The sequence below is a fragment of the Schistocerca piceifrons genome, chromosome 3, assembly GCF_021461385.2.
Source record: "Schistocerca piceifrons isolate TAMUIC-IGC-003096 chromosome 3, iqSchPice1.1, whole genome shotgun sequence".
Taxonomy (NCBI): Eukaryota; Metazoa; Arthropoda; class Insecta; order Orthoptera; family Acrididae; genus Schistocerca; species Schistocerca piceifrons.
Genome location: NC_060140.1, coordinates 951,995,069 through 952,019,279, shown reverse-complemented (window position 1 = coordinate 952,019,279; position 24,211 = coordinate 951,995,069). Strand labels below are relative to the sequence as shown.

General features: G+C 38.7%; 1 protein-coding gene across 1 annotated transcript in view; it reads left to right on the top strand.

Annotated features, from left to right (window-relative positions):
- Positions 1-24,211, top strand: part of LOC124787733 (protein virilizer) — a 107,001-nt gene that overhangs the window by 65,268 nt on the left and 17,522 nt on the right. Inside the window, exons 8-11 of the mRNA XM_047254582.1 lie at positions 1,729-1,818; positions 17,890-18,121; positions 21,290-23,565; positions 23,657-24,047. Of these exons, the coding sequence (XP_047110538.1) occupies positions 1,729-1,818; positions 17,890-18,121; positions 21,290-23,565; positions 23,657-24,047 (2,989 nt within the window). The remainder of the gene's footprint in view (positions 1-1,728; positions 1,819-17,889; positions 18,122-21,289; positions 23,566-23,656; positions 24,048-24,211) is intronic.

The window sequence follows — 24,211 nt, the reverse complement described above, 5'->3', positions numbered from 1 at the left end:
ATGCTTTCCAGAAATCTAGGTGTGTGGAATCTGCTTGTTGCACTTCATCCGTGGTTCGCAGGATATTGTGCAACAAAATTGGCTAACTGAGTTTTCTATGTCCTCCATACAGCAGTCACTGCAACATTCAAATGATGATACGTCAGTATCATGCTCCAGCATGATTGATTTTTTTTTTTTTTTTTAATACGAAATTTAAAACTTCAGTTTTTATTTTGTTGCCTTGTATTTCCACATCAGACTGATTGACAAGTGGCTGAATAGAAACTTCATTCTTTAATGGACTCCATTTAGTGGGTAACAGTCATGGTTTGTCTCACATGTTAAGTTCTGCTGCTGTTTTCTCAGTGTAGATAATGGTGTTTTAGCCTTTTTTTATTTAAAAAAAGGTGAAATGATAAAAGTAAATAATTTTATAGTTGTACTCCTGGCATATTATTTTGTATTTTACAAGGAGGTACCAGCTGAATCCTGATTACCATTTACTGACCAACAAAGGAAATACTGATACAGCACAATATTTGTTTGTTATGCAAAAAAACTAACACTTATCAAAAGTTTGGTTCTTTTTAGCAGAATGATTAGCTGACAACAATAATGAAACAATAGAAAGTCGAGGATGAGAAAACAACAGCATTATGGGCTGTTACTTGGTTTTATACTCCATCTTTCCTCATATGCTCTGCTATAGTACTAATTTATTTTTCTGGTCTGAGTAAGAAGCAAGATTACAATTTAGAGTAGTGATTATTTTTATTCTGTGACATGTCTACTGTGTCAGAACTTCTTTTCATACCCAGTAACTCTTTCAGATTATGCAAAAGTGTCCAGGAAAAATTAAAGATCTTCAAGAATTTTGACCACTGTCTCTTCAGCTTAATGACATACAAATGTATAGCACACTCTACTTTTTCTAAAACTTACATAACAAACCCAAAGATACTGTTTCAATGTGTTTGTGAATTATGTTAAAATCCTACCAAAACAGTAATCAAAAGTTTAGAGCCAAATAAAAGTTTTAGAAATAAACAGAAAATAAAACTGAAAGGACCATTACTTTGTTGTTTGCATTAAAACACCCACAAGCACACACATACACAAAGGAATAATTATTTTTCAAAGTTGGTGCAGGCATCTTAATATTTGTGTTTCTTTGCAGTAACACAAACCCTTGCATTATATCTTCGGAAAAAATGACCAGTGAACATGAATAATTTGTTTGTCTTTGAAACGCAAGAAACCTCCTGAGTCTTTGGTGCAGTGTGCCGTAGTATACTGTCATGTTAGCCATTCGTTTTGTTTCCAGTTTGTCTGAACTTGACTATTTTGCTATAGGAATTTATTTTGTAGGATTCCCTATGCTGACATTTATTCTGCTCAGAACTTCACAATAAATGTTTGATCTAGTGCAACAATCTCACACATGCACTACACTATTCGGTAAAAACTATCAAGCAATTTTGTCCAATTATCCAGCAGTCTCCATTGTCACAACTCTTTGTATTGTTTTGTTAGCACTGATGTTAACCATCCAATAAAGCCTTCTCTTGCAGTCATCCTATACACTCATCATCACTCATCATACATACCAATATTAGGCTCATCCTTTACTGCCTTCTGTCATTTCTGATATTTTCCAAAATCTGCTATATTGTAAAAAAGTTAACCATTGTGTACTTTTTATAAACATTATGACTAATTATTGTGCTAATTTAAATGTGTTTTCAGTTTCCAGATATGGAATATGAATTCAATGATTACTGTGATGATGGCTCTAAAACTTTCAACCCGTTTGCATGTGAACTTCAACCGTTAACAGTAAGTACCCAATAAAATTATCAATACTACACAAGAATCCATCCTGTCCCACTGGCTGTATAAATTGTTCTTGGTGTCCATATTGAAATTTTTTTATTGCTTTTTATGTCTGTTACGTTGCACTTGGTGGATAACTTGTATTGATTTATATTTCTGTGACATTTACAGTTGATAAGAGTATTCTGCACAAAGGGACCAACACTCAGGGAATGATAAAAGTAATAATTTTATAGTTGTACTCCTGGCATATTATTTTGTATTTTACAAGGAGGTACCAGCAGAATCCTGATTACCATTTACTGACCAACAAAGGAAATACTCATACAGCACGATATTTGTTTGTTATGCAAAAAAATAACACTAATCAAAAGTTTGGTTCTTTTTTAGGCAGAATGATTAGCTGACAACAATAATGAATCAATAGAAAGTCGAGGATGAAATAACAACAACATTATGAAAGAATCGATCGCTACTTGCCGCATGCATGAAGCATTGAGCCCCAGACAGGCACTATGAAAAGACTGCTAAACATTTAAGCTTGTGGCCAAAAGGCCTTCTTCAAAAATAAAATGCACACACACACATCCCCCCCCCCCCCCCCCCCCCCCCCCCACACACACACACACACACGCACAGACGCAGGTGTGATTCATACATACATGGCCACTGTCACTGGCCTCTTTGGCCAGACTACAGATTGAAACTGCATCTGACGTGAGCAGCAATACAGGGCGGCGGTAAGGAGGAGGCATGGGTTGGGGAAGGGGAGAGGTAGCAGGGTGGGGGTGGGAAAAACACGCAGGGAGAGGAGAGAAGTAGAAAAGGGGAAAAGACAGAATGAAGGCATATGTAGTGCTGGAATGGAAGGGGGGAAGGGGATAGGCAGCTTGTGGGAATGAATGATATGTTGTAGCGAAGGTTCCCACCTTCATAGTTCAGAAAAGCTGCTGTTGGTAGGAAGGATCCAGATGGCCCAGGCTGTGAAGCACTCATTGAAGTGAAGCATACCATGTTGGGGAGCGTATTCAGCAACTGATTGGTCCAGCTATCTCTAGGCCACAGTTTGGCAGTGGCGATCACACAAATAGACAAGCTGTTAATTGGTTGTGCCCATGAAGAAAGAAGCACAGTGATTGCAACTTAATTTGTAGGTCATGTGTCTGCTTTCACAGGTAGCCCTGCCTTTGATTGGGTAGGAGGGGCCTGTGGCACGACTGGAGTAATTGGTGGTGGGAAGATGCATGGGATAGGTCTTGCACCTAGGTCTACTGCAGGGATATGAGCCTTACTAGTCCCAGCGCTCCACCTACTTATCCCCTTTGCACTGCTCCCACTCCAGCAGTATACATACCTTCATTCCACCAGTGCACCCACTAGTCTCTTCCTCTTCTCTACTTCTCTCCTTTCTCCTCTCCCTGCATGCTCTCACAGGCAGAGCAACATCTCTCCCCCCCCCCCCCTCCCCACTCCTACCCGTCTACGCCTCCCTTTCCCCACTCCATGCCTCCTCCTTACCTGCACCGCCCACCCTGGAAAATCTACTAACATCAGATGCAATTCCAGGCCGCAGTGGTCAGAGACAATGACCGTATGTGTGAGTTGTGCTTGTGTGAATGTGTGTGTGCTTTCTATTTCCAAACAAGCCTTTTGTCAGAAACTTAAATATTTACTAGTCTTTCCATTGTGCCTATCTCTTATTCGGTGCTGCCTCTATGTGGTGAGTAGCAATCCATACTTTTCATAATACTGTTGACAGTAATAATGGTTTTTCTTCAGAAAAAGGACACAATAAAGCGATTGTTAAGGGATTTTTCAAAATGACCAGTTAGGGTTTTACCAGGATATGTAAAAATGTTGGCAATTATTCCTAAAATTAGAAGATTGTAATAAAGACATCAGTAAAGAAAAATGTACTAAAAGTTTTATCTATTTTGATAATCGTTTTCTTACACATTACAAGTACAACATCTATTGCCCACTATTTTCACATTTATATTGTATGGGAATCTAAAGTTAATACATGTTGTTGTTGTGGTTTTCAGTCCTGAGACTGGTTTGATGCAGTTCTCCATGCTACTCTATCCTGTGCAAGCTTCTTCATCTCCCAGTACCTACTGCAGCCTACATGCTTCTGAATCTGTTTAGTGTATTCATCTCTTGGTCTCCCTCTACGATTTTTACCCTCCATGCTGCCCTCCAATACCAAATTGGTGATCCCTCTATGTCTCAGAACATGTCCTACCAACCGATCCCTTCTTCTAGTCAAGTTGTGCCACAAGCTCCTCTTCTCCCAATTCTATTCAGTACCTCCTCATTAGTTATGTGATCTACCCATCACGTAGTACAAATAAATTAAACTGAGCTATTGGTAATATCAAGTGAATATGTGTGCTCTATGTGAAATGTGTTGAGACCAATGTTTTTTGAATGTGTCTGTTAACATGTTCGTCAGAAGTTTTTGAAAGTTAATGTACTCATTAATGGTTGAGTATATCTACAAAATAAGACCCTGAAAAATTCAGCATTTGCATTCAGGAAGAGCATTTCCACCAAAAATGCCATCTACCAATTCACCAGCCACACAAAAATTATCATCAATCTTAATTTTGTGTGTTCTGTCTAAGGCATTTGATTCTGCAAGTGACAACGGTTTTATAAAAAGTCTTAAATATTTATGTTGCACAATGTGCAATTAATAACACTTTTTTTCTTTTTGTTTTATGTAAATCATTTCCCATCTTGCAGAGAGTATCCAGAAAATAAGTTTTGTTTGCAATTTATGCTGCAGCTGTGTCGTTGTCGCATGAATATTTGGACATATCAGCAGATCAGAATGCCTTTGTTAAAAACAACTGTGAAGCAGAAGCTTGATGGTGGCAAGTGGTGTTTATGGTAAATAAAATGTATACCCCACCCCATATGAAGTGCAGACAATCACACAGTACCTGTATGCACACAATCTGTCAGCTACATCTCATGAAGCATGGTGTGACAGTTCAGTGAAGGGCAGAGCAGTGTGAAATGTACTATTTGTTCCATCTTATAGAAAATAAGAGGGAGGACTAATGATTCCCATAACAACTCTGTTCTTATTTTGCTTCCCAACCTGAAAGTTGGTGGGCTCACTTGTACTTCCACTATTCTTGATGCTAGCCCTTTGATGCTCTTGTATCTTCTGCTAGTTTAATTTCAGTCATGAACTCCTGGCTGTCTGGTTCTCTCAGTTTTTTTTCCATCCATCATTCCTTCAATCTTAGAAGTTAACTATGATGAATGGTATAGTAGGAGGTTAACAGTGATTGTCCTTCCAGTGTTGACCATATTGCATTGGTTCCTTGTCTCTCCTGCTCTGTTTTACACTTCTTTATTTGAGGCTCTGTCAGTCCCAGGAATCTTCAATATTTTCTTCTAACACGACATCTTAAAAGCTTGCAACTTTTTTCTTTTCCACTTTCCTCATTATCAAAGTTTTTGCCCCATACATGTATTTGGTCAAAATGTAGCTTTTTTAGAATTGTTTCCTAGTGCACTGTTTGATGTCAAAGTGTTCTTTTCTAAATAAGTGGTTGTTTTACCTGGGCTATTCTAGCTGTGACTTCTATTGTACTTCTACTGTCTGCTGTGATACAACTCCTCAGGTATCTGAAGGTGGTCCCTTTTGCCTGCTTTCACTTTCAAGGTCCACAATTGTTTTTTCCACCTATTGTGCAGTTCATGAGTTTTACTTTACTTCTTTTGATCTTCATTTCATATTTCGATATTAAAATTTTGATTGCTGAGAGAAGCATCTTCCATTGCCCATCTTAGTTTCTGTCCAATAAGGCAATGTCGTCTGCAAAAATGGGTCACTTTGAAACATTCTCCATTAGTCATTATCCCATTGCTGCTGGTTTCATTTGCTATAGTCTTTTCTCAGAGAGACTAAACTTCCACAAACTACATACCACATTTGCTAACTAATTGTTTCAATGCAGGAGCTAAATGATAAAGGTGCAAAAAATATAGAGGAATAACAAACATGTAGGAACAATATATACTGTTTGTCCCAGGAGGAATGATCAGTATTCAGGGATGTGAAGCAAAAAAGCCTAGTAAACCTGGGTTCTAAAATGCGTACCGTAAGAGCTATGGGCACTTGCTCAGCAGAAAAGATGTGTTTCACAGTAGCAAAGATCAACAATTGCTCATACCTCTTAAGGTATGAATTTTAGAGCCCATGTTTATTAGAGTTTTTTGCTTCAAATGACTGTTCGCGTTATAGCCCTGAATATTGAACTTTCCTCCTGCGGTACCCCATATAAGAAGAGACCCTCTCTTTTAAATATCAGTTAAAAAAGATGAAGCTGTCATCAACCTGGTGTTTGATCTGAACACCACAGTATTTTACTAGGCAAGGTCTTATTGACTGATGCCTTCTACCAACTTGTGAACTGACTTGCCCAGCTGCTGATAAGGGAGTTACAGATGAATGTGTGCTCTGGACCATAGTGAATCTCTGTGCTTAAAGTATTACCTGAAGAAAAAAGGAGGGACATTTCAAATACAATGGCGCATAAGTTCAGAATGGTGTTTATTGTACCAATTATTTTTATTTGTGCATATGCCACGATGAAGAGTTATGAGGGGTAAGTAAACTAAATTCAACAAGATGTACAGGCTGATGCATCAGATGCTTAAAATAATGATAAAGTATTCAGGGATGTGAAGCAAAAAAGCCTAGTAAACCTGGGTTCTAAAATGCATACCATAAGAGCTATGGGCGCTTGCTCAGTAGAAAAGATGTGTTTCACAGTAGCAAAGATCAACAACTGGGACCAGTAACTATCACACAGATAATGAGGATGAAGTAACAATGAGGAGGCATTTTTAAAGTTACTCTGTTCAGAGTTCAGAGTTTTTAGAAAAATTATTTGTTTGACTTTGTGATTATCAGTTAAGCATGTCAGTACTACACTAAACGTAATGCAGTAAAATTCTTCAGCTGAAAATAGAGACAAGAAGCAAGGTGGACATAACATGAAAGTAGATTAAGAAGCGTAAGGAGTGACACAAAAGATTTGTTGGTTCAGTATATGTTTTAACAACAGATTCACTGGTTGAGTTCATTTTTTAAGAGTGAACTATGAAATTCAGAATACTTTTCTCCCAGTCTGACCTTATAAGATGCACATGAATAATATAAAGATAAAATCCAGGAACCCCTACACACACAAGAGAATATTTCTGATGAAGAATAGCTTAAAATTTGAGTGTTTGAGGATAAAAATCTACAAAAGCAATAAGATTAATATCAAGTATGTTATAGTCTTTAGTTTCCATAGAGACTAACATATCATTTGCTGTTTTGCCATTTTGTAATCTCACTCTGTAAAAACTCTCCTTATCTCCAGTGTATTGAGTTCTAAGTATGTATTGTTGTTCCTAGACATTAAGTACATTTCTGCATTTTATTAACAGATGATTTGTTTTTAATTTCTCAAACTAGTTTTGGCAAAATACTGCCACCTTCCAGTAAGTTTGTTTATTCTTTTGACATTATAGTCACCGCATATTTCTGTATTTGTCGTGGTTTTGCTCTCGAGCAAGACGGCGTATTATTTGAATTACTGTCAAAATGAAAGTCATGCTTTTTCTGAGATTTTAGGGGCAACTTAAGTCTATCAACAAATTTGGTGTGCAGCAACATGCTGAAAAACCACAACAAATACAGAAATATACAATCATTATAAATCAAAAAGAATAGTGAAACTGACTGAAGGTGGCGGCATTTTGCCAAAATCGGTTTGCAGAATTAAAAACAAAAAATGCTTGCATCAAGGTGAACCCAAAGTCCCATATTGCTTTACACAGACATGGACCAACAAAAGAAGAATTCAAATTAAAATGGTTCTTTAAAAACAATTCTGAAAAGCAACCAATTTATAAAACTACACGGCACATCAGCTGCTGATGCACTGTAGCAGGTCTGTACTTGAAACAGAGGTCCATCCCATAGCATTTGTGAGGACAGTTAATGTAAACCTGTGTTTTTCTCAGTAAACGTATCTTGTAAGGTGGTGGTGATTGCCTGATTGAAGCAATACATACGTACAAGATCAATCCTTTGTTGATGAGTATGTATAGCAATACAATTTAAGGAAACTTTCTATTTTTTGGTATGCACGAGGTGAGATGTCATTATAAAATACTGATATTTGATCTGGCATACAGAGAAAGAAATGGCATAGAAAATCAGAGGTAGAGAAACAGTAGGTAATTAACAAGAATGAGAATAATTGTCCAGGTACATGAAAAAAATGAGAGGAGGCAAGAGGTACAATGCACTTTCTACTGGGAGAATCAACAAAAAAAGAATGCTATACAGGACTTTGTGTTGGAAAGAATGTTGGAAAGAACGGAACAAAGTTACACAGATTAGAACAGGAAAAGTAATGAAATAGTTCATGGGTGAATGGCCGGTTGTCCAGTTGTAACGCGCACGTGTGTCCCACGCGATACTCTTTAAAGCCTGTGCTATAGTAAGTTGACGGGCTTCACCTTGTGAGAAAGGATTTTTGTATAGATATTGACCGCGTGTACCTGAATGGAGGCAAATCAGACTTACATCCACTCTGTAATAACAATGACACGTCAAGCAAGACCGAAATGCAACTACACGTCAGGACGGACAAGAAACAACACAGAAGATGATACCAATTTGTTAACAATACGGTCACCAGCCTAATTAGGCATTAACTGAGTTTCTTCCCTGTACAAGTTGATGTACGTTCGTGCAAAACAACACGCAGTAACACTGCATAATATGGTAAATTTTAGAACCAGAAAATCCACTGAACTGATAATTTCACTTTCTGTACTAATATGGATAAACCATAAATACATAACATTACACTATAATGTTTACTATAAAACTTCGTACTGTCTATTTATCTGATTAAAATCGGGCATGGGTTACCCTAGAAATAGCGCTTTCGAAACACACACACACACACACACACACACACACACACACACACACACACTGTCAATTTTGATAAAGGTAAAACACTGATAAATTTTGGTTTCTATTTTGGCTTTGACCTTGCTGGTCAAATCAATTTAGAACACTTCAGAATTCAAATTAATAAAAAAAAGGGGGGGGGGGACCCTGAAACTGTTATGATCACTGTATAAAAAAAATTAAATTACTGAAATCATTGTGCGCTCAAAATTTCCACTATATGAGTTACTACTCTTTTTATCTTATTTCCTGCTCATTTAAATACCATTATATCTGTCTTGAAATAATTAAACTTCATTACTAAATCAATATCAAAATTATCTTCCAACTTTGTCAGACCTTTGTTATTCGTCTATTTGTTCATTAACAAAAAAAGTTCTTTAAACATCATTCTAACATAGCTAGGTCTGCAGGTAATTATTATTAACACAAACTTTAATTTTTCATCTCGGGACACTTGGATTGCACAACATTTGGAAAGGACCCTGGCTAGGTTAGTTGTGAGGATAATTAAATGATAGGACAGTTCTGGTAAAATTTAAGTTGTTATTGAACAGTATGGAACAAAAGTAACACTGGTCCACACAAATACAGTACTAAAAGTTTCAACCTGTTCGTATCGATGCGGCGGTTGGCGGGCAGCGAGATGGCGAGGCACAGAGCACACATACAACCACAGCAATGGCTCTTGATGTATCGGCACTTTACTTCTTCATAGCGTCGCAATACTTTTCCATTTAGTGCCCATGAGATTTTGCCATGCTGTATAGGCGTCAGAACGGCATATCCGAGGCTCAATGAAACTACGTCTTCCAGGAGAGCCTCCTCGCTCCAGAACGTGTTGCTCAGACCAATGCCCACCTCCGACTACCACTGCTGAGCCCGTTATGCCGTGCAGCGCCCGTGTGCATTTTCCCGCGCTCGCCTGCCGTCCACCTTTTACTGCTCGCCTACAGACAGTGTATTCACCAGAGGTTTTGCATTCTACATATTCTAATACATTGCCTACGCATGGACCAGACGCACAATTACAATTTTAAAAATGTTACAATAGATTCAACGTTTGTTACACTTCAATTCTATTACAATATTGCTTGAAATTTGACATAAACATTAATATTCACATCGAAAATTGTTTGCAGTTTCTTTAGCATAATGGCCTGAAACAAAAAAGAGATGAAAGCAGAACATCAATTACTCAAGTTTATCGAAAAATCAGAGGAAAAAAATATTATATGTACAATAGTACAACGTTGTTGTTGTTACACATGCCCCTGCTTCCAGTAAATTTCACTAAGTGCAAATTTGATGGGAACACTGAACTTTATATTTATACAGGGGTTCTGAATCTTTGCATGAATGTGTCATCATAAAAGTTTATACCACAAACTTCCTTTCACTCACATTATCTAGGTCTATACTTTTTAACATATCAAGAACATTTACCTATCGTTTGCTTAAGTGCCTTTGGCACAGTCCAACCTCCTATCACAACATGATTTAAATAGCAAATTACTCATTTTTTATTAAATTTCTCAAAGAAATAATTTCAAATTCTGGAACACTAACACTTAACAATAAAGCAGATATAAACACCTATATACACTATAAAACAATTTGTTACTGCTTGCATTGAATAGCAGTCCATTTCCTTATTTACTAATAAACACACAATAATATTTAGAAAAATCACTACATATCTTTTGCTGCCTATTATTCAGATTTGGGCAGTCCATTTCGCATCATTTTATCACATCTCCTGCACCACACTTACAATTCTTTTTTGACTATTTATCTGGTTGTGTGTTGGTGTTTGGCAGTCCTTTATATTATGACTCATATACTGCCCACTTTGATTTTTGACAGTCCCATCTTTTATTTGGCTTGCACCATTTACCCTTTCTTTTCAGCCCTTTTCTCCATACATCTTTACATTCATAGTACATTTGGTAATCTGAAACTCACATAAGTACATTAGCACACTGACATTGGTATACATACATTTACAGAGGTTTGTTACATTTGGAATAAAATAGTTTCAGCATTAGATCCAGCACATTTACTGCAGATTGCTTTCTGATTGTACTTAGGTTACTCACTCCTAGGAACATACAATTTCAGGCCCACAACGTTTCTTATACCTAAAGGTCTTTTGGATTTTGGGTAGATCAGGTAGTAAGCATTATCGTGTGGAATGTTCTGTATTATATACGGTCCATTATAAATATATTTAAATTTAGAAATTTCATGGTTCAGTTCACTAGATTTTTCGTGGGTTTTTAAAAGAACATAATCCCCAATTTTAAATTTTGAAACTTTCAGATTTTTTTCATGTCTTTTAGCTCTAGATTCAGCTTTTTGCTTTGCCCTTTTTCTGACTAATTCTTTCTTTTTACTCAACCCCAAGCTTGTACAAGGTGGAAACTCTAGTTTTTCCTCAATTAAACTTTTACTTCTGCTGCCTAACAAAATTTCTTCCGGTGGGAACCCAGTAGTTTCATGATGTACTGTGTACATGACATTCTCAAAGTCCAATATAAATCTGACCCAGACTCTAAATCATGCCCCTTCCTGTTTTTTTCCGCAACGCACCTTGGTCGACTGTGACGTTGCAAGATACGTTTCTGACCTGTGAACCATTTATATCTGGTGGCTTTCTCGGTTTCTGGAGCTCAAAGTCTTTGCTTACTTGAATTCTTTGCAAAATAAACACTGAGTCATCAGGTGGTTCCTTTTTTCTGTGTTCAGTCTCAACATCTGGATTTTGTTTTGAAGCTTCGTCATCGGTAGGTACAATATCACAATTAGCTGTATTGCCATTATTTTCACTAGTACCGAAATATTCGTTATCTGAACTATCGTCCGAATCCGACCATTCTGGATCGCTTTCAGGTTCTAACATAAAACCTTTTCTGAGACAGGCACCAAGTTCTTCCTCTGCATTTTCATCAGGCTTTGATTTTAACTCAGTATCTTCTTTTGGCAAAACGGCCTCATTATCGGCTTTACTCACATCCACTGTTACTTCATATTTAGTGTAATCATCATGGACTTCAATTACTTTTAGGTAATTATCTGCCCCTTCCCCACGGTGCCTTTCGGTAGCAGCGCATACTGTTGGCAGATCGTTAACAGAAGTTACTTCCTCGTCAATGCTCAGGATTTCATCCTCTAATTCCTTCCTATCTTTAACCTTCGTCCTATTGGCAGCACGCGTACTTTGCGCGGCGCTATTTACTCTCTCCTCTTCAAATTTGGGCCACATCACCTTATCGACGTCCCTACTATTCCTTTTCCACTAATTAATCTCCTTGCCTCATATTCCTTCCTAAAATCCTCCCACTCACATTGCTTGAGGCCCTTGTACAGATCGTCGATCTGCACACGCCAATCAGTTACTTCTGCTAATTCATTCTCGCCTTTTACTTTATTGCTAACACTGCTAACCGCACCTCTCTGTGTATCCACTGTTTTATCTACTATTTCCTTCGCCACGGAATTACCACTCGTAATGTATTCACCAGCTCTTACGGCAATGTTCGTACCTAATGCTGCCGCCTTGCTAGCGGCTTCTCTCTGAACAGCTGTTCTGCTAGGCTGGGCCGTTGCCCTCTGATGCTCCACTCGCCTGTTAACATGTATTGCTCTGCGCGGCGAAGATGACTCACCAGCGCTCGCACCTGACGCTTGTTTCGCAACAACACGTTGCGTCGTTCCACGCCTGTCTCTAACCTGTCTCATAACTTTACTGTCAGTCCGGTAACATTTCTTAAATCGGGGCCGGTATATACTGTCCGCTTCCGTTTGGCCCGCAACGTTCGCGGAAATCAGTTTCCCGCGTCATTATTATTTTGCGCGGTATACCCTCTACCGCGACCTGGATGACTCCCTCTGCCCCTGCCTCTTCCTCTCTGTATCACGTTGACGCGAAACCCATCGCCGTCATTTCTCTCATCATTATTGCGGTTATTCCTGTTACTAAAATTTTGGTGGTTGGCACGACTTTCGCGCCAATGGTCTTCGTCCTCGACCCTTTCGAGAAATGCTTGGAAGCTGCGATGATTGCTTCCCACATATCTCTTTGAATCTTCTGGAAGCTTTTTATATAGCTCCCATACGATTTCTGAATCGGATCATCTCCCTCTTAAATACGTCAACTTTCGATACCAATATTCGCAGAAATCTTTCAAAGAATTCCTGCCCCTGTTATCATGAAGCTTGGCCATGATCAACTCGCGCCACAAATGATCCTGTTTTTGTTCGGACCAATATTCTTCCGTAAACTTTTGTTTAAATTCTTCGAACGTCATTTGTTCAGTATTCAAGTTAATTCCCCAGTGCTTAGCGTCACCTGCTAAGGCGCTAATTACTACGTTTATCTTATCCTGACCAGACAAGTGTTCAGGAAATATCCTCTCGCAATTTTTGATGAAATCTAACGGATGCCATCCGTTATGTTTCTTGGCGGGATCGAAGCGTTCCTCACCTTCCAATAGCTTCGTAAGTGGTGTCATTATAAACAACACCAGGCCTATCTTTAATTTTACTCTCAAGATCGAAAATTTTGCCTTGAATTTTCGAAGTATTTTGTTCACACTTTTGTACACATCCGGTAACTTTCTCGCCTAAATCTCTTTCAGTGTCTGAAACGGCCTTTTTCAACTGTGATATTCCGTGTTGACATTCGTTTACGATCTCAGTTTTAAGACCGAAAACTTTTTTGTCTACTTTTGTTTCAACTAGAGGCTCTACTTTCTCTTGGATGCTGAGAATTTCAACATCAAACCTACTGTTAATGTTGTCAATTTCCCCCTGCATAATATCCATATTTTTATTAATAGTGTCAATTTCAAATTTCATAGTATTTACTACAGAGCTTAAATTACCCACTTTTTGTTCTACCTGTTCTATTTGTTTACTAATTTTAATTCCTTGTTCTTCGACCTGTGCTTTAAGCTGACCAACGTGTGTTTTAAGCTGATCATTCTGTGTTTTGAGCTGATTACTTTGTGTTTTGAGCTGCTGATCGACGTGTTTTTTAAGGTGATCATTCTGTGTTTTGAGCTGCTCATCAACGTGTGTTTTAAGCTGATCATTCTGTCTTGCAATTTGTTTGGTTAATTGTTCAAATAAATCGTTCATGCTTAAAATTTTCACACTATTTTGTTCTACGGAATCGGTGCGTTCCAATCCTACTTCAAAATTTTCTTTCGGTTCTTTCTTTATCTGTGGGGAATCAAACATCTCAGTGGATTCGTTCACGTACCCACTATCATCTACAAAGTCATCCTCTACTTCCTGTTTTATTCCTTCTTGTGTACTAGGTAATCTCGACATTTCAATCTGTTCATTAACATGTTTGTGATATTGTATGTACGCCAATTGTCTTCCGCTAACGCCATCTGTTATCTGGCCGCTTAAACTCCTGCTATTGCCAGCCGCATTTTCCACTACGCTCGGCACATCTACTGTGTCTACGTTCCTGTCCATACTGAATGCAAATTACACCTCTCCACCGTACTTGGCGTTCACTGCTATTTACTTTACTGAATAATATTGCAATTCGTGCCACTGAACATCCACTGTTCGGTATTCATGTCAATTTGTGACCGACAACAACTGGATGTCCTGTCACCGGGAGCCACTTGTAACGCTGCGCTTTGTGCACACGCGATACTCATTAAAGCCTGTACTATGGTAAGTTGACGGGCTTCACCTTGTGAGAAAGGATTTTTGTATAGATATTGACCGCGTGTACCTGAATGGAGGCAAATCAGACTTACAGCCACTCTGTAATAACAATGACACGTCAAGCAAGTCCGAAATGCAACTACACGTCAGGACGGACAAGAAACAACACAGAAGATGATACCAATTTGTTAACAATACGGTCACCAGCCTAATTAGGCATTAACTGAGTTTCTTCCCTGTACAAGTTGTACGTTCGTGCAAAACAACACGCAGTAACACTGCATAATATGGTAAATTTTAGAACCAGAAAATCTACTGAACTGATAATTTCACTTTCTGTACTAATATGGATAAACCATAAATACATAACATTACACTATAATGTTTACTATAAAACTTCATACTGTCTATTTATCTGATTAAAATTGGGCATGGGTTACCCTAGAAATAGCACTTTCGAAAAACACACACACACACACACACACACACACACACACACACACACACTGTCAATTTTGATAAAGGTAAAACACTGATAAATTTTGGTTTCTATTTTGGCTTTGACCTTGCTGGTCAAATCAGTTTAGAACACTTCAGAATTCAAATGAATAAAAAAGGGGGGGGGGGGACCCTGAAACTGTTATGATCACTGTATAAAAAAAATTAAATTACTGAAATCATTGTGTGCTCAAAATTTCCACTATATGAGTTACTACTCTTTTTATCTTATTTCCTGCTCATTTAAATACCATTATATTTGTCTTGAAATAATTAAACTTCATTACTAAATCAATATCAAAATTATCTTCCAACTTTGTCAGACCTTTGTTATTCGTCTATTAGTTCATTAACAAAAAAAGTTCTTTAAACATCATTCTAACATAGCTAGGTCTGCAGGTAATTATTATTAACACAAACTTTAATTTTTCATCTCGGGACACTTGGATTGCACAACATTTGGAAAGGACCCTGGCTAGGTTAGTTGTGAGGATAATTAAATGATAGGACAGTTCTGGTAAAATTTAAGTTGTTATTGAACAGTATGGAACAAAAGTAACACTGGTCCACACAAATACAGTACTAAAAGTTTCAACCTGTTCGTATCGATGCGGCGGTTGGCGGGCGGCGAGATGGCGAGACACGGAGCACACATACAACCACAGCAATGGCTCTTGATGTATCGGCACTTTACTTCTTCATAGCGTCGCAATACTTTTCCATTTAGTGCCCATGAGATTTTGCCATGCTGTATAGGCGTCAGAACGGCATATCCGAGGCTCAATGAAACTACGTCTTCCAGGAGAGCCTCCTCGCTCCAGAACGTGTTGCTCAGACCAATGCCCACCTCCGACTACCACTGCTGAGCCCGTTATGCCGTGCAGCGCCCGTGTGCATTTTCCCGCGCTCGCCTGCCGTCCACCTTTTACTGCTCGCCTACAGACAGTGTATTCACCAGAGGTTTTGCATTCTACATATTCTAATACATTGCCTACGCATGGACCAGATGCACAATTACAATTTTAAAAATGTTACAATAGATTCAACGTTTGTTACACTTCAATTCTATTACAATATTGCTTGAAATTTGACATAAACATTAATATTCACATCAAAAATTGTTTACAGTTTCTTTAGCATAATGGCCTGAAACAAAAAAGAGATGAAAGCAGAACATCAATTACTCAAGTTTATCGAAAATCAGAGGAAAAAAATATTATATGTACAATAGTACAGCGTTGTTGTTGTTACACAGTGGGCACTATATTTTGGCAAGAGACCCCATTACCATCATCAGGTGCACTGATCAACTGACTGTTTAGGGACCGATGCAGCATTTTACCTGTTCTTTCTCTCCCTCCGAACAGATTCTCTGTATGCTGTGTGCATCTGGCATCTCCTCGTACACTCCTGCCGACACTTTGCCCTGTCTTTAGTTTGCGCCCAAGTAGATGTGCCTGCAACACCTCTGCTGTTCTTCCACCTGCCTCTGAAGTCAGATCTGTTCATATATCTCCTTTCTGTTCTTAATCAGATTAATTGCAGGTTCCCTGGCCTTACTAAGAATGAAGCCACTATCTTCATTGATCAGTGGTTCCCTTAACCAAATCTCGATGGATTATGTAACAACTCATACCCAGAAGCTAGACATCTGCGTCAGAACCTTAATATGGTCATAATCCATTCTGTGTAGTTCCGATAGTCAATGTTCCGTGACTGCCAACTTGTAAAGTTGCTACTATCTGATGTGCCAGTGGTGTTCTCAGCAACTATCTTCAACAGTACGCACCATCTGACCTATATATGTGCTGCTACGTTGGCAGGGTATCTGATAGACCTTGGATTTCTATAATCTGAAGGTCGTATTTGACATTACCATGCAGTGCCTGTGTTTTAGCTGGTTGGCTGTAAACTGTCTTCACTTGAAGTGCATCTTGATGTTTAATGCCTCATGACAATCATAGTGATAAAATGTGCTTTTTACAGAGGGATAGCACATAACGGAAGATCAGTAAAGACCCCACTGAACACTGCTTCATTTCTGAATGTCTGCTTCTTTCTGACAAAAATTGTAAAGATTGAAACCAAGTGGTGCCATTCCTACGAGGCTTTATGGACTTCCAAAGATCCATAAGAAAGGCGTTTCTGTGTGTCCTGTGTCAAATGCTTAGCATAATTATTAAGGCCCCTTGTGGGAGAATATGCTCATAACATACATCATAACTCAGCAGACTTCATTGGAAAATAAAATCATTGAAACTGAACAGTTCTGGTCTGTTCGCTTCAGCGTGGTTCCCCTTTCGGAGTCCGTATCTCTTGTTCACAAAAATTTTGATGAAGTGGTTTTAGCTTTTTTCAAACATGTTACGATGTCGACATATTTTGAATTTAATACTGAATTTTTTGAACAGACTGATGGTGTCACCACGGTTGTTACTTGTTACCCTTGGTGCCCAAATAGTTTATGGAAGATTTCGAGGAAAAGACACGGGAATCTGTTAGCTTGAAGTTTGGAGATATCTTGATGATACATTTATAGCATGGTCTCGTGGTGAATATACATTACAAGAATTCTTAAACCATCTGAATTCCTATATAGTTCAGCACAAAGATGATGGCACATTGGGATGTGCAGTATATTGGAAACTGACACATACAGATTTATATTTACATGCAAATTGTTGCCACCAGAGTCTGCAAGATGAGCTTCTACGCTTAAAAAGAGTATTTGAAGCCAACAGATATTCTCCACAACAGATATGTAAGCTGCAGATAACCTGAGTTTCATCTTTTTAGTTGCTAAGCAATATAATTGTTTTGTTGGCACCCTGACGTGACATGACAAAGCTATACTTATATTTTATGTTATGATTTGTCAACAGTATCTCACAGATCCAAGCCTGTCACCTTGTGAGGTGGAATATCACCGACGAGGCACTAGTAAGGACTCGGCAGGTCTTGGCAGTAAGCTGAGAGATCTGGTACTTATTCAGGGTAAGGCATGTGCATCTAAACTGGAAGCAGCACCGGGGGAGGAGTGGGTACATCTGGCGGAGCAAGTGGCACCTATTCTTACAGCAGCACTTCCTCATCTACTGCCAGGAGCCATTCAAGGTAAATGTGATTTTCAAAGTATAAGTTATAGTTCTTCATTTCCAGCTGTGTGTATTAAGTCTACATAATTTGTCCCCCGATTTGTAGTATAAGTGGCCTTCTATATACAAAGTGAAGCACAAGTCTCGATTAATCTCTGAATTAACAAATATTTGTCGATAATAATTCTTGCAAAAGTGTAAATTTTGTTTAACCTCATTTGTATTAAAATTGTTCCAAATTTTGTAAGTATACTATGATAGCTTTATCAGGGCATGTTCATTTGCATAGTGCGCCTAATAGTGTTGTTGAAGCTTTTTAGTGGTAAACGGTTGCAGTTAGAAGGCTCACTTCCCTTCAGAATTGGTAGTAAGAAGAAACATCCCAGTTATTGAGTGAATTGAGGTGATTCTGCAGCATTTGTAATTTGAATTTTGCTGCAAAGTTTAGGAAAGGATAAGAGCGAGCAACTGCAGCAACATGTTCTTTTATGGGGAGGGGGGGGGGGGGGGGGGGGGGTGGGGGGGGGGGGAGGGAATCATGCAAACTCAGTTTTGAAATTCCTCACATTTGTTTGAGCAGTGTGGAATGTTCCACCTGGAAGATCCAGGACATTGATACTGTTTTCATTTTCAGAAAAATGCAGTCTTGTCTGTGGTATTGCACAGGTATCTCTCAGTCTGTAAAAACCAAACTACTCTGTTACTCAATTAGTAAAGTAGTAAAGGAATTCTTCTCCTCCATACGAGCTCTAGCTACTTCAACATGATCTGTTTTCATCTTCTTGATTTTCCATACTAGCTAATTGTTGCCAATACATTTGTATTTTATTAACATGTAACATTACACTTCGAAATTTAATTCAACTGATACTTTCATGAATCCCTCCCTCCCCCTTTCTCCCCCCCTCCCCCTCTCACTCCCCTCCCCCTCTCACTCCCCTCCCCCCTCTCATTCCCCTCCCCCTCTCACTCCCCTCCCTCTCTCCACCCTCCCCCCCCCTCTCTCTCTCTCTCTCTCTCTCTCTCTCTCTCTCTCTCCCCCTCTCCCTCTCTCCCCCCCTGTCTACTTTGTGACATTAGCAGTTTTTGTAACATATCCTTATAGAAATGTGTACTGTGATATTTAACTACCACATATATGGAGTTTTATAACCTTCATCCATTACTTTGGTAGGAATAAAGTTTTTATATGTAAAGAGTTATTTGGAGTATGGAATATTATTTGTTGTAAAGTTACCTCTCAGCTCAGGACAACATTGTGACATGAAATCCATGTCAGCGAAAGCAGAATTAAATTCATCTGTCCAAATGATGGTCTGACATAGTATTTCTTCACGATACATATGGTGGCAGGAGAAAATGCATATAAAAGATATCGAGATGTGCAATCTTTCACAGCCAGTGGCTCCTCCTTCTGACAGAAGGGTTGAAGGGCTGAAGGAAAGGGACCAGTGGGGCTTAGGAAATGGGGAGAGCTACAGAGAAGTCGTCCAGAACCTCATGTCAAGAGAGACTTATTGGATGGGATGAAAAGGAACGACTGATTGTTGGTGCCTGTACCAGACGGGATTTGAAAACCTAAGAATTTAAGGGTAGAAGGTAGGGTAATTAGCAAGACACAAATTACTGAAAAAATCATTGCGCAAGAGTCAGTAAGAGTGGAACATTTAGTGTACTATACATGCTAGATACATTATGGGACAGAGAAAAACAGACAGGTTGGAAACTGGAAGATACAGAAAAATAAAAGGGATTAAGAAAAGGGATACTGAAAAGAAATGCTGAGACCACAAACATTTACATAAATTTAGGCCAGATGAGTGGCAAGAACCAAACACATATTGTAATGCCAGTTAGCACCTGCAGAGTTCTGAGAAACTGGTGTAAGGAGAGAGAATCCAGATGGCGTGTGTGGTGAAGCAGGCACCAAGGTCATGACTGTTACCTTGTAGCATGTGCTATGCAACATTATATTGTATATCACCAGTATACGCCCTCTGTCTGTGTCCATTCATGCAAACATAAAACTTAATCATAATCATACCCATGTAGAAGTCCGACTTGTAACTTTGTCACATATTTGCTCAATTTTTTGAATTTTTTTATCCATACATGGAAAAACATTAGTTCCAATTATTACTAATTTGGTGAGATTTATTTTTATAATTTTCTTAAAATTCAAATAATTTTAGGCATATCCTAACTGAAAAAAGCTGTGTTAAGCAAGGTAAATAAACAAAACTTTTACACACACATTTACACACGTTTTCAGTGGAACCATGTGAGTAAATAACTGGTCACAGCACTTACAACACACTATCTTTAATTAGTTCAAAGTGTTAGGCACTTGACAAGCTCATGGTATGAGAAAAAACATTTGATACAATATTCTGAACAATTCTATGTAATATTTAGAAACAAAGTTATAATATGAAATAAAACCTTTTCACTAAACTGTTCACGAAGTCGCTGATTTCATTAATGAGACTTGATTTTTACAGTTTCAATTGTCTCACTTGTTTCTACAGGTATGTGTGCTGTCACGAAGCTACCTATATTTTTCAACTTCCAATGATTGAAGAAAGTTTTTGTAAAATCTAACTGAATGATCTACATAATTTTCACCTGCCAAAAAATTATTTTTGTGATCAGCTCAGTTGTTGTGCATGTACTTGTAACTTCTGTCACAAATGGCAGTTTTATGCCAGAACACACTACAGCAGGGCTGTATATTGAAAGTTGACCCAAACTGTAGTATTTAAGAGTAAAGAAACTGGAATGCACTATTGTCGCAAAGTAATACCTCAATCACATAGTTGTCTAATCATACAATATGTTATGGAAATGATCAGCATTAGCACAATTAAATCATGCATTTGCAAGCTACAGCCAGTAGTTCGCTGCCATCTCAATTTTGACATTTGACAACAGTTCTCAGATGTGCAATAACGTAGTTTCTTTGTCCAGTGTTTCTGTTGTTCCTTTCTCCTTCCTACATCTGTTCTGCATGTCTCACTAATGTGCTTCATGTATAAGGCTACAGAGAGCTGCCTTCAGCTCCCCTTGCTTCAGTTTTGTGTGATTTGTAACAGCTGTGCCCATCTTGATGTTTGTTCTCTTTTAGTAACCTAAAAATATTTACTGGAATATATTTGATTATTTGTGTTTTCTTTTTCTTTTTTTGCAGATGTCATTAATGTACTTCTCAGCTGGGTACGTGTTGGACTGGATTTCAATCTTGCACTAAGCCAACCACAACCGGGATACAAAGTGCGTCATATAAAGGCAGCTGTAAGACTTGTCGAAGCAATGTGTCATTGTGGGGATACTGTTGTCACACGGCTTGTAAATGAAGAAAACATACAGTCCCGGCTCCTAGATTTATATCACAAGGACCACATGGCACTTTCCATCAAATTAATGATCCTCCGTGCGTTAGATGCAAGTCTGTGTTGTCAACAGTCTGTTGAATGCTTCCTAGGAGGAGGAGTGAAGAAATTCAATTACAAAGAATTTCAAAATAATTTTAAGTTTAAAGAAGAGGATGGAAAGAACTGTTACAAAAATAGCTATCGGACTCTCATTAGAATGTTGCAGGGAAACAGGTTAGCGAGAGTGAAATTTGCAATTAGTAGTCTTGTTAGAAAATTGCATGTATATGAAATACTGGAAAAACTTCATGACAGTGTAAGGCTGATTTTGGAGACAAGTCGTACAAACAGTGCAAATGTGAGTCACAATAATGAAACAAGCGATGTGAAATCCAAAGATGAAGCAACTGTTGCAAACGGTTGTAGTCCAGCAGAAGTTTCTGTGACTGAAGTGTCAGAACAGGAGTTGGACATTGTTGTCAGCTGCTTGGAAGAGATACTTCACATCTATCGTGATGCTCCTCTTACTATTTCTCAGCCAAAACGTTTTATGCCAGTATGTTCACAATTTGAGATATCAGCTTGCCCTTATGATCCATATCCGGCACTTTATGCTTTTTTCCGCTGTCATCGCTTTCTGGAGACACTGCTTGTGCTGTTGTCATGTCCAGTAACAGCAGGTTACTCACCTATTAATGGTTGTGTGCAAGAGATACTGGCAGCATTGCTGGAAACTCTTGAAGGCATGCAATTTCTATCAGCTAATCCAGAAGTAACAGTGGCATTACTCAGAATACTTTTAGTGCAGCCATCTGCTATCTCTCCAGGTGCACCTGAAGACAGTTTAGATGAAACTACTACATTAGCAGCCCCTGCACAGCAGTTAGGGCTATTCATGGCATACTGTTTGCAAGCTTTGCAGTATATTGATTCTTTGTTTGATGCAGCTGCTAGTTGTAATGGTCAACCAGACCCAGATCAGACTGACGTCTTGGAAAATCTCCACGGACTCTTCAGTTTGACATTTTCTGCATGCGGAAGACATTCGGTAGTACACGTACTGTCCAGAGGAAATGCCGTAACACCTTTATTACAGTTTTTTGCCCAGAGTTTTGACCAGGTTCAGAATCAACCTATGCTGGGGCAACAGATGTATCCAATAAACAATGCAAAACTGAAGACATCACCTGGTAGATGCTATGCTGCAGATCTTATAGTTCTGGTTGTGAGATGTTCAGATTATGTTCCATTCTTACAGAAATTTGGTAAAGAGACTTTCGAAATTGCGTTAAAGGAGGAGCATAACCCGTCGTCGAGACTGTTTGAAATTATTCCTTGGCTAAAGCCCATCAAAATTCCATCATTGTTTGTGTATGATGACATCACTGCTCTCAGTGAAATTGTTAAACAAAATATTGATAGTGTAACAATGTTGCCAGGAGAACTGATAACAGCCTTGAGAATACTAAAATTCCTGGGGATACCTCCAAGGGAGAAAGATATGTCCTCTATGTGTGGAGCTGTTGACTGCGAAGACTACGTCGAACTGAAATATAAATATGTCATTCTTCAGCTCTTTTCCCTTGACGGTGTCTCCAATATGGTAACTATTTTGCAAAAATTGTGCGAGTTCTACGAGCAACCTTCTTTACATGCAATAAATTTTATTGGCCAGCAAGGTGTTACCTTGGTCTCATTAGTACTGCCAACTGTCCAGTTACTGCGACGAATGCTTACGTACGTCATCCATTGTCGAAATACTGACTTCAAGGATCTGACAGCGGTGTCGGTGCTGCTGCAGACATATGCTTTGATGCATGCATATCCAGCATCTGCTCTTGGTTTCACGGATTCACAGCGTGTTTGCAGAGAAATAATTGAAACATTACTGGCTTACACACAGCCTGTTTCTTCAGACCCACACTCAGAAACTGAGGCTCTCAACAAAAGTCTTTGGACTATGATGCTAACTGAAGTTGTAAAGTATGTGATGACAAGTCCATATACGTTTATTCCTGGTTTGCTGATTCTGTCTGAATTGCTCCCACTGCCTCTGCCAATTCAAACGAGGTCACCCTTGTTAGAGGACGAGGTAAGATTATTACTCATAAATTTGTTTTGAAATTACTACTACAGCTTTCCAGATGAATGTGCCATTGAAACATGTGATATTGTATCTCCAGGTGATAAGAGCGGTAAATGGTCGAAAATTGTGGAGTGCTCATCTACATCCTTTAGGCAGCAACCTACATGAATTGATTGCAACTATAAGTGGCAGCAGCTTTCAGCCTCTTCTCCAACTGCTTAGAAGAGTGTGTGTGCAGCTGGCAGATTTGGCGGCTCCTTCAGCTCTTGTTGTAAGTCGTGCTATTCTGGACACAGTGTTAGCAGAACTGCAGTCCACACAGCAGCTGCCGCCATCGTCGGCTGTAACCACGTCCGCCACAGTGTCGGCCACTGCTACTGCTACCATTGCCACCACTACAATGACAACACCTGCTCCTGTGACAGCTACTACTACCACTACTGCTAATACCATTGTTTCATCTGCTTCCTCTACTGCAGTAGTTCAAGGTAAAGATCTCAAAATTAAAAATGAGATAAAAATTATGGAAGATGTAACATAAAATTTTGCTGTTTGTTGTTCAATTTCAAACAAAATTTTAATGTCTTGGAACTCAATAGAATTGTGTTATTTTTATATTACTCTCTTGTAATCACCTGCAAGATTGCATCCT